We start from the raw sequence: 14,716 nt of genomic DNA on the forward strand, positions 1-14,716 counted from the left end.
TTGTGGATTAGAGGTGAAATTGTGGTATTATGGTGTTGGTCCTGAGTTCTGAATCTTCAGATATACAGTATGAGCAATGTAGCAAAGAAAAAGTAGCAAAGTTTGTCCGCTGGCAAGAGTGGGGTTATGTAAACTTCTATATTCAGGTTTGAACCATGTAGCTGGTTTGATTTTGGCTATGCTACTTAAATGGATAGTTCACCCAAACATAAACATTGTTAAACCCTCATGTTGTTCCAAATCCACATTACTTTCGTCTATGGAACATGAAAGGAGATGTTAGGCAGAATGACAGCCTCAGTCACCATTCACTTTCATTGTTGGAAAAAAAAGATGCATTGAAAGTGAATAGTGACTGAGGCAGCCAGTCCCTAAGAAAGTCATACTGGTTTGGAACAACATGAGGGTGAGTAAATGTTCGTTTTTGGGTGAACTATCCCTTTAATGCATCTTCTGTGAGTCTATTCTGAGATTTCCTTGTTCCTTGGAGGCAGCGGATCTCTTAAGCACCAAAACCAACCCTACTGACATCATCCCAGTTTGTCACAGTTTGATATGCTTGTATATAATCCATGTGTATAATACCAGGCTCCATATAGACATCAGCATAGTGAATAAGCATTCTCACAATAGTACGCTTGTTGATTCCAGTTTCCCTTCACATCCCACACAGGCTCAGGCTCCAGCATCCTCTCGGCCTTGCAAGATCTGCTCTCTGTCCCCTGTCTGACACAATCCAAAATCGTGAAACATCTGCAGGTGATCTGTGTTCTACACTTTGTCAGCACATTTCTTGCCATGGGTGAGTGGAGCAGTTAAGTTCATTACGAGACTTAAGTTGAAAGCTTAGAGAATTTACAATGTAGGACATTGTGTTACCTTACTGAACTCACTTATAGAGGCCAACCTAAAGACTTCCTCCTTTCCACTCTCTTTACTGACATTTTATGGAACAGTATATATAATGGAAGTGTTCCCAACTCATTAGGAACAAATGCACAAATCATATTGCCATCACATTATTCTGTTCAGTATCTTAAATCTATCTACATACGTACATGCTTTTCTATATACATTTAAAGGGATAGTTCACCCAAAAATGAAAATTCTGTCATCATTTACTCACCCTTATGTTGCTCCAAACCTGTATGACTCTCTTTCGTTTGTGGAACACAAAAGAATATGTCAGGAAAAATGTTAACCTCAATCAACATTCACTTTAATTGCATGGAAAAAAGATGCAATGAAAGTGAATGGTGACTGAGGCTAACATTTTGCCTGACATATTCTTTTGTGTTCCATGGTTGAAAGAAAGTGATAAAGGTTTGGAACAACATGAGGGTGAATTTACAATTTTTGGATGAACTATCACTTTAAGTTCTTGATTTAAGTTTTAGTGTCACCCATCATCTCAACATATCTACAGTATGTATAATATAGTATGTATAACTGATAATCTTTGATTATACTCTCTCTTTGCTGTCTTAGGCATTGGCTGTTCTTTGCTGCTGATGTACATGTTTTGCACCGACTGCTGGGTACTTGCTGCCGTATACACTGCCTGGCTTATCTTTGACTGGAATACCCCTAAACAAGGCAAGCAAGTATGCTTAGAAAGAAAAATGTCCGATGTGCTAAGAAAATGTGCTTCCATAAAAGTAATGTTTGAAAGTGTTGGAGGTAATGCAATCTCTTCCATGATTAAAGTACAAGTTCATCATTTATGATTCAGTCTGTTTCGAAGTGTAAAATACCTGTTGTAGCTGTGTTTGCATTGAGTGATTTTGCATTCTTTGTTAATGTTCTAACATATTTATCTTAGGAGGCCGCAGATCCACCTGGATGAGAAATTGGACTGTATGGAATTACTTTAGGGACTATTTTCCCATAAGAGTGAGTGATTTAATGTCTATCATCCCCCTACAACAAGGCTCTTCAACTACTTTCTTGCAGAGGCCAGATTATCCATATAAAAACTTGGCAGCGGACATATTTTATTCCAGATTCATCTTAGCTAGCACTTTCAACACAAGTAACATGTTACTTAAAAAGCACCCTTAATACTGTGCGTTTATTTAGTCACAGGGTTTACTGTATATTAAATTATGATTTTTTAAGGTCTGGCCATAAATTCCTTCATAAGATCTGGCTGAAGAACAAACAGGGGCGTAGCAGTCATTTAAAAAGTGGGGGGGACACAGCTGTCAGTAGGTGTCTCACACAGACCCAACACTTACAGTGCAGTATTAATATATTACAGTATATATTAATATATAAGTATGATATAAGTATTATAATTATATATATGTATTATTTACCTTTAATATTTGTAGTATTTTAAAGATTCAAGTATTGCAAAATAATTGCAAAATTTTGCAAAATTAGCTGTAAAAATAAAGGACATCTTGTCGAGCACTTGCTTCTGTTTCACACATGACAATAAAAGACAATAAATTATTTAATCAATTACAATAATGACAACTGTGCATGTGCACAGTATAATTTTTTACTCTGTGCTTGTGCATTGTGGGATTTAAATGTATCCAAGTGGCTCGAGTGTTTTGACTAAGTTCACCAAAATTCGTTCAGATCCATTTAATGATTCAGTGACCATTTCTGGTGATGCCAGAAGGTGGTGACAAATGAGTGTCTTGTTTGAAATGAGTTAGTCACTAAATCAATGATCAAAAGACAATTTCATCCTTTAAAATTTGTATGTCTACAGACCTACAAAGAGACTTTAGTAGAGGTTTTAAACATTAAAAGAAAAAAATCTAATATATAATTTCCCTACAGTTTGTGAGCTGCTGAGCATGACATTTATCAAAAGACAACAGTAATAGTCTTATAATAATTATAATTATTTTTACATCTGTAGATTTGATAGCACTTCACACAACTCAGCAGTTTATATAAATACATTTGACTGAAAAAGACACGATCAAATGCTCACCTAAATGGTTCGATCCATGTTTTGCAAAGCAGTGTAACTAAACTATCGCCAGAAAAGCTTAAACAAGCGCTCTGGTCTGGACAGCTAATGATGACGGCTGAATGCTGTTGCACGCGCCATTGAGCGTTGTTAAACTCACCGCTGATTGCTGTGGCTTGCGCCTTTGAATGCTGAGTTGTGTGTAGAGAGTGCTCTGGTATTTTAAAATTGGTTGGAGGGCCAGATAAAAATGATTGGCCGGTCGGATTTGGCCCGCGGGCCGCCTGTTGACTAGCCCTGTCCTACAACAATACAGTCTAAGAAAACATACATTCAAAAAACTTTGGCACTGATCACCTATTAGTTATGCAAATACAAAGATTATCCTTAAATAGGAATTATGAAATGTATGGACTTTGGAAAGTCTCAAAGTACAAATTCCACAAGTCCTACAGAGTTTATGTATAGATTTAAACGTGTAGAAGTAACTTTCACACACATAATAGCAGAACTATTCTACTTTGCATATACAACATACTTTGCATATTCTGACCAGCTTAAAAAGTGTAAATATGCATTGATAGCTCTGTTAAGTCCACTGGTGCAGAGATAAGGATACGTTTATCAGCTGTTAGTTCCATCCTGTTCTTTTCTCTGCTTGATTTGCTGTTTGGTTGTGTGGATCTTGGTGTGATTTGTAAGTAAACTGCTAGACTTTCCTCGTCCTGAGCGGTAGAAGCTTAATCGCTGTACTTGTTTTTCAGTTTGTCTTCTGTCTTATTTCTAATAAATGATACAGAGGACAGGGCTCCATGCAGACTTGGAAAAAAAAAAACAACTTGGTGAAACTGGAACTGAACTAGGTCTAGATGCACCAGATGCAATTATACAGATTAGAATGAAACAAAAATTTGCATGATAAAAGAGAATTGAACTGCTGCCTTGAATGGGCCAAGACAATGGAAATCTTGATTTAAATTATTTAGAATTTAGTGGAACACAATCAAAACCAGTCTACCCCTATAAGAGTCAATCAGGATATTGCTACCTGCATGTTTACTAGCACAAGTATACAAAGCAATGCCAAAGCCCTATGTGTGCCAGCTTGGACTTTACTTTGCTGAACACAGAGTACGTTTAGTCAAATAATGATATCGTCATTAAGTGTTGAAGTGTGTGCCAGCTGCGAAAAAACAAAAACAAAGTTACAAAAGGTAATGGTGAGGTCAGCGGTGACTAAAAAAAGTTCTTGCTACAGAGTTCAGTAGGTTTATGAGTAACTAATATCAGATCTCTTAAAAATAATAGGTGACAAAACCAGGTCCCTCTTCACTTAGCAGAATTAAAAGGGGATCTTTTTTTAAAAAATATAGATTTCTACCACCCCTGGAGTCGCAAGTTCAAATCCAGGGCGTGCTGACTCCAGCCAGGTCTCCTAAGCAACCAAATTGGCCCAGTTGCTAGGGAGGGTGGCGGCACATGGGGTAACCTCCTCGTGGTCGCTATAATGTGTGGTTCTCGCTCTTGGTGGGGCGCGTGGTGAATTGTGCGTGGATGCCGTGGAGAATAGCGTGAAGCCTCCTCATGTGCCATGTCTCTGCGGTAACGCGCTCAACAAGCCACTTCTGCCATTGCTGACCTGTGTCCTAAATCTGGGTATTTTTAAATCTAAAGCTGTTAATTAAAACGACCCAAGTTGTTTCATCAGTCAAGTTAATAATTCCCTCCCCCCCCCTTCAATTTTTTTAGAATCACACATTCTCTGTATCATCATTACTGATAACAATGCATGTGTGGTGTAATCTTGTCATTGCTGTTGTCATTGAAATAATTTGGTGCTGCCTTTTGCTCTGTTTGACTTTTTTTGCAGCTCATAAAGACTCATAACCTACTTCCTAGCCGAAACTATATTTTTGGGTACCACCCTCATGGTATCTTGTGTTTTGGTGCTTTTTGTAACTTTGCGACAGAGGCCACCGGATTCTCCAAGAAATTCCCCGGAATCAAGCCATCTCTGGCCACGTTGGATGGAAACTTCCGTTTGCCAGTGTTTAGGGATTACCTGATGTGTGGAGGTGAGTTATCACACCCATATCTACCTACTGTATTTTGTGCACATTTAGTTTATAACATGTATTTTTTGGTAACTAAGATTACACTTTAATCTAAATAATTATGTCATCATTTAATTACCCCCATGTTGTTCCAAACCGTTATGATTTTATTTCTTATGTGGAACACAGAGAGAGATGTTAGGCAGAATGTTAGCCTCAGTCACCATTTATTCACTTTAATTGTATAGTGAAATAGATGCAATGATAGCTGACTGATGATTGGTGACTGAGGCTAGCACTTTGCCTAGCATTTCCGTAGGTTTAATTTTGTTGATGAAACTTTTTTATCTCAATACTAAATACTGTATATTCATTTCCTGAACCTAGCATCATACGTCATTGAGAGATAAGCAGGCTGACTCATTGTGACAGATTAAAAAGAGGACCACACTTGTTCTCTCTGTGGTGTAGATAAGAATCATGTGGTCTGTCAAGGACCTATGAGCTTTGTTCTATTGCATAGGGAGACACAGCCCTGCATGTGCTGATATCAAAAATTTTTAATAACTTGCTGAAACCTGCCCTATGTACTCGCTGATCATTAGACTATTCTCCCACTCTCTAATAAGAAACACAAATCAATAGTGTCTTTTTTGGTTCCCTTAGAATTTGTTAAGCTGGAAATGTCTTGATATTATGTTATATTATATTATATTATATTATAAACACCATGTATTCAATAGGATAGAATAGGACAGAACATTCACCTCAGTTCTGAGACTCTGTACTTCCATCTCACAGGTATCTGCCCAGTAAACCGTAACTCCATCGACTACATCCTATCTAGTAATGGGACGGGCAATGCAGTGATCATCGTGATCGGAGGGGCTGCAGAATCTCTGGACTGTGCCCCAGGAATGAACTCTGTCATGCTGAAAGGGCGCAAAGGCTTTGTGAAACTGGCCCTTAAACAAGGGTGAGAACAACAACTGATCTCTACACAACAAATAGTTTATGACACTGTGTTTCAGTACACTTTGGTAGCCAGGTCTATGCTAGCTTAAAGTTCTATGTCCTCTGATGCCCTCAGCCCAGTTGAGGTTCTGTTGGCCTGCAGTAAATGGCGGGTTGTGACGAGAACTAGAACGCCACTACATGGTAATAAGCCTGCGTTGAGCTAGCAAAAAGCAGTTTGAAGTAAAATATCAAGCCAGACATGTGGAGAAACGATGGTTTTGCCAATATTTTGGGTATTTTGATTTTTGCTCTGAATGAAACATGTCATTACAGAGCAATGTGTAATAATACGCAGAAAACTAATCCTAAACTATTCAAGTCGCAAAGAAGCTTACAAGGAAATAAGCACTTTTGTTCATAGTACAACACATTGTTGGAGTATGACTCCCCTGTCTCAGATTTTTTGACGAGATTAAATTACAAGAATTGTTCTTACGTGAGCCCCATTCACTATTCTCTTTTGGATTTTCTTTGGATTTTAAAATGGGTGTTTACTTGTCATTTTGATTAAAATTCCTCAGTGCTGACCTGGTGCCCATGTACTCATTTGGAGAGAATGAGGTTTACAAACAGCTCATCTTCGATGATGGCTCCTGGTGGCGTGCGACTCAGAAGAGGCTTCAGAAGATTCTAGGTTTTGCCCCGTGTCTGTTCTATGGCTGTGGAATGTTCTTCCCTGACTCCTGGGGCCTTTTGCCTTATTGCAAGCCTATAACTACTGTTGGTGAGTAATGGCAAGTTTTGTGTACTTAAAGGTGAAGTGTATGCATTCTGTGCAGCACTTAACAGAATTGCAAAACTAATGGCTGTTTTCAAGCTAGTTTTAAAACACTCTTACCGTCCTCCATATTTCGGGTGGTCTCGCCCACCCAGCTGTACTGCTATATAGCTAAATGGTAAATCCTACTACTTTTAAATTGGCACAAAAACAAAACAACAAAAGTGTTTGGCCCTTTACATTACAGGGTTACAGGACAAGCATCTAAATATAGTCCAAGGAAAGTCAGTATGTTGAATGAGTGAACTTTCCTTTCAGTTTACAGTAGATATTTTCTTAAATCAAAAACATATTAATGGTTAACATGTAGTCATTTGTTCATTATACAGTGTTGAGTGTTCTGCAGATTCACATTTTTATTGTGTCTCTTTTCTACAGTCGGTGAACCCATCACAGTTCCGAAAATCGAGGACCCGTCTCAGGACATCATAGATATGTACCATGCTATGTACATCAGGTCCCTCAAGTCTTTATTTGACAATTACAAGACTCGTTTTGGTCTAAATGAGAGTGACACACTTGTAATTCACTGAAAGACTGCATTGAGAAATAACTTTACAAAACAACACTGTGGCAGCTGGAAGATTTCCCTCCCAAATAAAGTTCCTGTTCAGAGAAGGCAAAAGTAATGCTGTGCCTATAAGCAAAGCCATTTTATTTGACATTGTCAATATTAAATGTATTGACAGTAAAACAAGTGTACATTTATGTCCCCCTGTCTAAGGGTGGCATGTTAGGAGCGCTGTTATGTCAAATTTTTCAGATTTCAGACAATTGCTCTTTGCTTTAAATGCTCTCTCTAAAGACATATCCCTATCCATTTTATACTGTACCAAAACAGGTACTTACATGTACTGAACTACATGGGAGGCAGTGAAACTAGCCTGTGTCACTGTTGCTCAATGCCACTAGATGGTGGTCCTAAATAATTAAAGGAAGAGTTCACCCAAAAATAAAAATTCTCTCATCATCCCAGATGCGTATGACTTTCTTTCTTCTGCAGAACACAAACAAAGGTTTTTAGAAGAATATCTCAGCTTTGTAGGTCCAAACAAAGCAAGTCAACAGGGTCCAAAATGTTGAAGCTTAAAAAAGCACATAAAAGGCAGCTTTATAATAATTTATATGACTCCAGTGGTTAAATTCATGTCTTCAGAAGAGATAGGTGTGAGTTAAAAACTGATTAATATTAAAGTAAATGTTTTTACTATAAATCTCTACTTTCAAACAGCCCTCCAAAATGCTCTTCTGTCCTAAGAGTTCGCCACCTACTGGGCAGGGAGGAGAATTTATAGTAATAAAGGACCTAAATATTGATCTGTTTCTCACCCACACCTATCATGTTACTTCTGAAGACATGGATTTAACCACTGAAGTCATATGGATTACTTTTGTGCTGCCTTTATGTGCTTTATTGAGCTTCAAAGTTTCGGACCTTGTTGACTTGCATTGTATGAACCTACAGAGCTGAAATATTCTTCTAAAAAAATCTTCATTTGTGTCCAGCAGGAGAAAGAAAGTCATAAACATCTGGGATGGCATGAGGGTGAGTAAATTATGAGAAAATGTTTGGGTGAACTATCTCTTTAAGTCAAAGATTTGATTGCTGCTTCTAGATTTAACAGTTTTGGAGGACAGTACCTTCCTCAAAATATTGCAATATAAATTATGTATAAACATCATTTGACCCCATTAGATTCTTATTTAAATGCACAAGCAATGCAATTATTGTGAGGTTTGCCTCACCTAAAAGCCACAGGGTGGTTATATAGCCAAAATGTATAGGTAGATTTTGGCCAATAGTAATGTAGAAACTAACCAAGGCACCAGAGCATTATTTAATTGTTGGATAAAAGTGGTTCTGCCAGAATGTTTTGGATTTAAGGCAATTGTACCATTTGATCTTAGCTGCAATGGTGTTTTGGATTATAGAAGAATGATAATTATTATGTCTATATAAGAGCTGCAGAATATAGGGAATCCTCCATTTGCCATGTGGGTGACCCAGTTTATATAGCTAGGCTGGAGGGTAAAAGACAAGAATATGAATGTGATTAGAATATGATGACAATTATCATGATGATGAATATGTGTAAATGTGTGATGGTTTTATGAATGTTTGCCAATCACTTACTGTATGAGTCCTGGTATGACCATATTCCTGTACATCTCTTGTAAAGTTATAACTAATTTACCACAGAAGTATTAATTTTGCATATATAAGCTGCATATACATTCAAGGAAATAGTTTATTTGCTACTGAATGTAGCCTGAAAATATGATCAAACTCATCAAAACATGATGACTTTTTAAAATGATCATGATTTCTGACATTAACAATGCATTTCACAATATTCAAGGATGTCCCAGTTACAAGTGTCAACCAAATTTCAGTGCTTTAAACTCTAAGAGCAAATGCTAGAAAGACCTCAAATGTGTTTGTATGCCAAATCAAACAAAGGTTGTTTACTGAATTGCAAATAACATGAGTTCAAGTGCCTAAATGTATGCAATGTAATTTTGTAAAATCTCATTTTCTCAAATCTCAAACTTATTTATCATGCATCCTGACAGAATAAATACACAATTATATTTGTATTAAAATGAGTTCAGTAGGCCTGCAGCTTTTGATTGGTGGATAATAAGCAATTGCAAACTGAAATTAACATATTACAGAGGTAACTTGCTGCTTTTTTAAGTTATAAAGTTGTGTGATGTGAATATGCAATAAATGCTGCAGTGTCCATATCTGAAATAAGTGCCTTTCATTGATGTCAATAAAAATAATTATTATATTGGACTTTTATTTATTTTTTGAATAAACTTTTATGGAAAAGTATATTATGTTGCTTACTTTTGTTCCACAAAACCGTCATAAGCATAAAGTAAATGTCCTCTTATTCCTGTCTTCTAGTTGTCTTAGTTTTTGTGTCAGACAATTACGTAATAGTCCCAGAAAGTGAGACCAAAGGTGAAGTTCTGAATGAAAGCTATTTAGCTAAATGAACCTACAGTATATAACAAAAATGATATCTTTTGACATACATAAATAATATAAGTTGCTGTTTTGTCCTCTTATACAGTTAAATATGTCTTTGAGAAAAAACATTTGCAGTCCACATATGGCTCCACAGAAAATTCCATGATGTCTTTAAAATTCTAAATATGACTTATCACAGTGAAATGTATGGACCCAAACATATTAACATGGCGCACACGTTACCTTTAAAGTGGACAAAAATTAATTGCTGGGTCCCAGGAGAGAAAGTGACTCCCCTTATTGAAAGATATTGATTCATTTATCTAAATCACTCCATTTTGTGTGTGTGTGTGTGTAGAAAATCCTTTAGATAAAAAATAATCTGCATAAAGGAGAGTTAATGCAAGAGGGTGACTTTATGCCACTCCTGGTGCAAAAATTCAAGCAGCTCGGCTTTGTTTGATGGCTTGTGGCCATCCATCTTCCTCTTGATCACATTCCAGAGGTTTTCAATGTGGTTTAGGTCTGGAGATTGGGCTGGCCATGACAGGGTTTTTATCCGGTGGTCCTCCATCCACACCTTGATTGACCTGGCTGTGTGGCATGGAGCATTGTCCTGCTGGAAAAACCAATCCTCAGAGTTGAGGAACATTGTCAGAGCAGAAAGAAGGAAGTTTTCTTTCAGGATAACATTGTACGTGGCTTGATTCATGCATACTTCAAAAAGATGAATCTGCCCGATTTCAGCCTTGCTGAAGCACCCCCAGATCATCACTGATCCTCCACCAAGTTTCACAGTGGGTGTGAGATACTGTGGCTTGAAGGCCTCTCCAGGTCTCCGTCTAACCATTAGACGACCAGGTGGAGGATTGGTGATAATCTGGGGGTACTTCAGCTATTAGAATTTTGCATTATGATGCTAAAATACATTTTAGATGAAAACCAAGTTCAGTTGGTCGTTAAAAGTTGCTGGACAAATATGCGGGACATAATGCAGTTGTGATGGCAATGCTTTAGATTAAATGATTGTTCAAAATAGCCTATTGAATATCAGGAATGTATCAAATGTAAATCCTGATATTACACCACATCAGTTTTTCTTTAATAGCTGTGAACACAGCATATACACATCGATGGATGGTCCTTATACTAAGACTGAAAGTTTACCCCACTACTTCGTGCAGGTTGCCAGCCTGAACAGGGCCATGACGATTCGCTTTCTGGTTGGAACCGGTGGCAACCTGCGATAGGAGCAAAACTTATGTGTATTTTTAGGCATGACGTCATCACACAAACCATTTTTATAGACAAAAGGCCATTTGAATGGAAACAGGCAGAAGACGGCAAGTTTTTCCAAACTTTTTTTTACATATTTTCACATTGTCGATAACAAAATAGCGCGAAAAATGGACGGAAACTAGGCTACCGTCGGGATGTAAGACACGGCATGTAAAATCAGGACTGTCCCTGTTATTGGGACGTCTGGTCACCCTATCTCCATAAGTGCAACGATAATTTTCAACACGATCTCATGAAAAGTCTTACATAATTTACATGTTGGCTATTTCATATGGTCTCGCATGATGTTGTTCTCATAAACTCGTACAACTTCATCATGTACAAATTCCCGGATGTCTAATGCGGAAGTAAGCACAAGTTCCACGCAGGAGGCGTTAAGGACATACTTATTAATATTATGCCCTTATCTAAACCCCTTATCTAAACTTAACCAAATAGCAGAGTGTGTAAACATGATAGGAAGATGTTGTGTATGACAGAAGCAAGTAGTTGTTGGGTATTAGATGGAAATGATGTCCAGCAACGTCATTGGCTGTAGTGAAAGTCTTAGGAATTCAAATGAGTGCAGTCGCACGATATCATATGAATTATCCAAATTTAGAAAAGTCGTACGAATCCTGACGATTTCGCCATGTGAGTGTGTTGCTTATTTCTGCAAGCCATAGATTGCTGATGAATTGAGCTGCTGACACAGTCGCCTCAGCCTGGATGAACATTTAGTAAATGTATTATTAAATGTCAAAAATAAAATATTGTGGGCAGATTAACTCTGGGGCTTTTATACAAAGTGACGCAACTCTTTTTATTACATATATCAATGGGACACAAATACACAGGTACTACACAATCGTACAATGTTATTAAGTATAAAAATAATATATAAAAGACCAACTCCCAGTCAGAATACCCAAGAGATGTGGCTTGAGATCTCTTACACGTCATCCATTAGATGCACCTCACAACAACACCAATTAATTGCCCAGCAGCAAGTTTACTACATATGACATGCATATGTAACGGTGGCCAGCTGATAGATAGCTGTGCAATGTGTATTATCCTTACACTCCTGATCTCAAGAGGTGCACTAGCATCTGACACTAAAAGCTGTAGCCTTTAGCCTCCTTGTTAGCGCACCTGCCTCCCATGCTGGAGACGCCGGTTCGAGTCCTGTATGGAGCGGGTAGAACAGGAGTGTCACAATGGTGCCGTGACCCGGATGGGAGTGAGGTTTAAGGGGGTGAGTTTAACAGTGGCCAGCTGATAGATAACTGTATCATTTGTTGAAAGCTGATTCCGTGTTTTCATGTGCTGTTTGTGTTGATTTGAGTGTAGAATCAATAAAAATTGTTAATGACCAAAAAACATTGTATGATTTTGTAGTGATTGTAGTGCTGCGTCCCATTGATAAATGTAATTTTAAAAAGTTGTGTCACTTTGTATAAAAGCCCCACGAGTTAATGAGTTAACACAAGTTTATTTTTTACATTTAATAATATATTTACTAAATGTTCATCCAGGCTGAGGCAATTACATCAGCAGCACACTCAATCAGCAATCTACGGCTTGCAGAAATTAACATTACACTTATGGAGATAGGGTGACTAGATGTCCCAATAACAGGGACAGTCCTGATTTTACACGCCGTGTCCCACATCCCGACGGACTTACAGTCGTCACCTTGTGTCCGAATCTTAGCTATTAGAATTTTATGTCCACTCCAATCTATGTTCATGATGCCTAAACATTAATTTAGCATTCGCTTTTATCCAAAGCAACAGAACATTACATTTATCAATGGGACACGAATACACAGGTACTACAACATCATACAATGGTAGTAAAAATAAAATATAATAGACCAACTCCCAGTCAGCATATGGCCAAGTGATGTGGCTTGCATCACCTCACAACAACACCATGATGTGCCAAGCAGCAAGATTCTAATACATATGGCATGCATAGTTTACAGATAGTTGTGGTTCGGGTCAATATTTAATGAAAACTGAGACAAATTTGCAGAGCGATCCCAACTCTAATTCTAATTAATGGGATTAAGGCAGTAGGCTACAGACGACGGGGCAAGTTGACCAATCAGATGAAAGGGGTGTTTCAGTGCCGCTCACATGTGCATATCAAATATTCAAGCAGTAAATAATTTTTTTTAAACAATGGAAGAAAATGAAAATTGAGCCATTTCCCCCTTTCTCTTTATTCCTTTTTAAATAGAAAATGAAATGGTCAACAGAAAATTAGTTTGTATCTGCTTATTTTATTCATCAGTGTTAAAACCAATAAAGAAGAAACCGCATTTTTCGTTTTTCATTTTTGGGTTAAAAAATAAAAAGGAACGGATGCAAAAGTACAAGGACCGAACTTGTTTTCTTTGCATTATTCGAGGTCTGAAAACATTTAATCTTTTTTGTTATTTTGACCAGCGGTCATTTTATGTAAATAAATGCTCTAAATTACAATATTTTTTTGGGGAATTTGGGAGAAATGTTGTTAGTACTTTATAGAATAAAACAAAAATGTTCATTTTACTCAAACACATACCTATAGGGAACCTGGGTAGCTCAGCAAGTATTGACGCTGACTTCCACCCCTGGAGTCATGAGTTCAAATCCAGGTCGTGCTGAGTGACTCCAGCCAGGTCTAATAAACAATCAAATTGGCCTGGTTGCTAGGAAGGGTAGAGTCATATGAGGTAACCTCCTAGTGGTTGCTATAATGTGTGGTTCTTGCTCTCGGTGGGGCGCGTGGTGAGATGTGCGTGGATGCCACAAAGAATAGCGTGAAGCCTCCACATGCGCTCTGTCTTCACGGTAATGTGCTCAACAAGCCATGTGATAAGATGCGCAGATTGAAGGTCTCAGACACAGAGACAACTGAGATTCGTCCTCTGCCACCCGGATTGAGGCAAGTCACTACGCCACCACAAGGACTTAGAGCACATTGGGCATTCCAAATTGGGGAGAAAAAGAAAAAAAACAAAACATACCTATAAATAGTATAGATAGTAAATCCAGAGAAACTGATCATTCTGTAGTGGTCTTTTAATTTTTTTTCAGTGCTGTACATAAAGGAGGACGCTTTTCAACACACAGTCTTTGCCTGATTACTAGTAAAGATGCACAATTATAGGATTACTTATAAAAACAATGGCGCCCACTAGTGCTTCAGTGGATTACTGACGTCCTCTTATTTTGTGGCTTTCGATGAAGAATTTTGTCATAACAATAAATAAGCTTTTATAATGAGAGTTTATGATTTATAATTTATTTATTTATTTATTGTTTGTTCATAGAATTATACATCTGTTATTTTGGCAGTACCTCCAGCAAGGACATTTACTGCACATTATACATTTTGTGGTCGTAACCTCGTACTATCGCATTTAACGGGAAAATTAACATTTCCCATTTAGCACTCCGCCTTGTGATGAGCTCTGGGATCACGTTACCCAAGCGCTCGCCTCTCACTTCCTCATTTTTGTAGGACTATAGAGCACAGCGTGCGTTTCTAGAGGCCTCCGCCTGCCCTCTTTCCTTTGATTGAAAGGCTCTAAACCAATCACATTGAACTATCTATAGACGCCGTCAAACTCGCTTTGATTGACACGTCTCTCAACCAATCGGCATCACGTGAGGGTTTGCCCA

The 14,716-nt window shown here is 37.8% G+C and overlaps 1 protein-coding gene across 1 annotated transcript in view; it reads left to right on the forward strand.

The window, feature by feature from the left end:
- The window catches only part of LOC127432910 (diacylglycerol O-acyltransferase 2-like), an 8,806-nt gene extending 984 nt beyond the window's left edge, over nt 1–7,822 (forward strand). Inside the window, exons 2-8 of the mRNA XM_051684432.1 lie at nt 674–802; nt 1,489–1,596; nt 1,823–1,893; nt 4,803–5,007; nt 5,788–5,962; nt 6,525–6,727; nt 7,160–7,822. Of these exons, the coding sequence (XP_051540392.1) occupies nt 674–802; nt 1,489–1,596; nt 1,823–1,893; nt 4,803–5,007; nt 5,788–5,962; nt 6,525–6,727; nt 7,160–7,314 (1,046 nt within the window). The 3' untranslated portion in view covers nt 7,315–7,822. The remainder of the gene's footprint in view (nt 1–673; nt 803–1,488; nt 1,597–1,822; nt 1,894–4,802; nt 5,008–5,787; nt 5,963–6,524; nt 6,728–7,159) is intronic.
- The last annotated feature ends 6,894 nt before the right edge of the window (nt 7,823–14,716 follow it).

This window comes from Myxocyprinus asiaticus, chromosome 42, assembly GCF_019703515.2.
Source record: "Myxocyprinus asiaticus isolate MX2 ecotype Aquarium Trade chromosome 42, UBuf_Myxa_2, whole genome shotgun sequence".
In the NCBI taxonomy this organism is placed as follows: Eukaryota; Metazoa; Chordata; class Actinopteri; order Cypriniformes; family Catostomidae; genus Myxocyprinus; species Myxocyprinus asiaticus.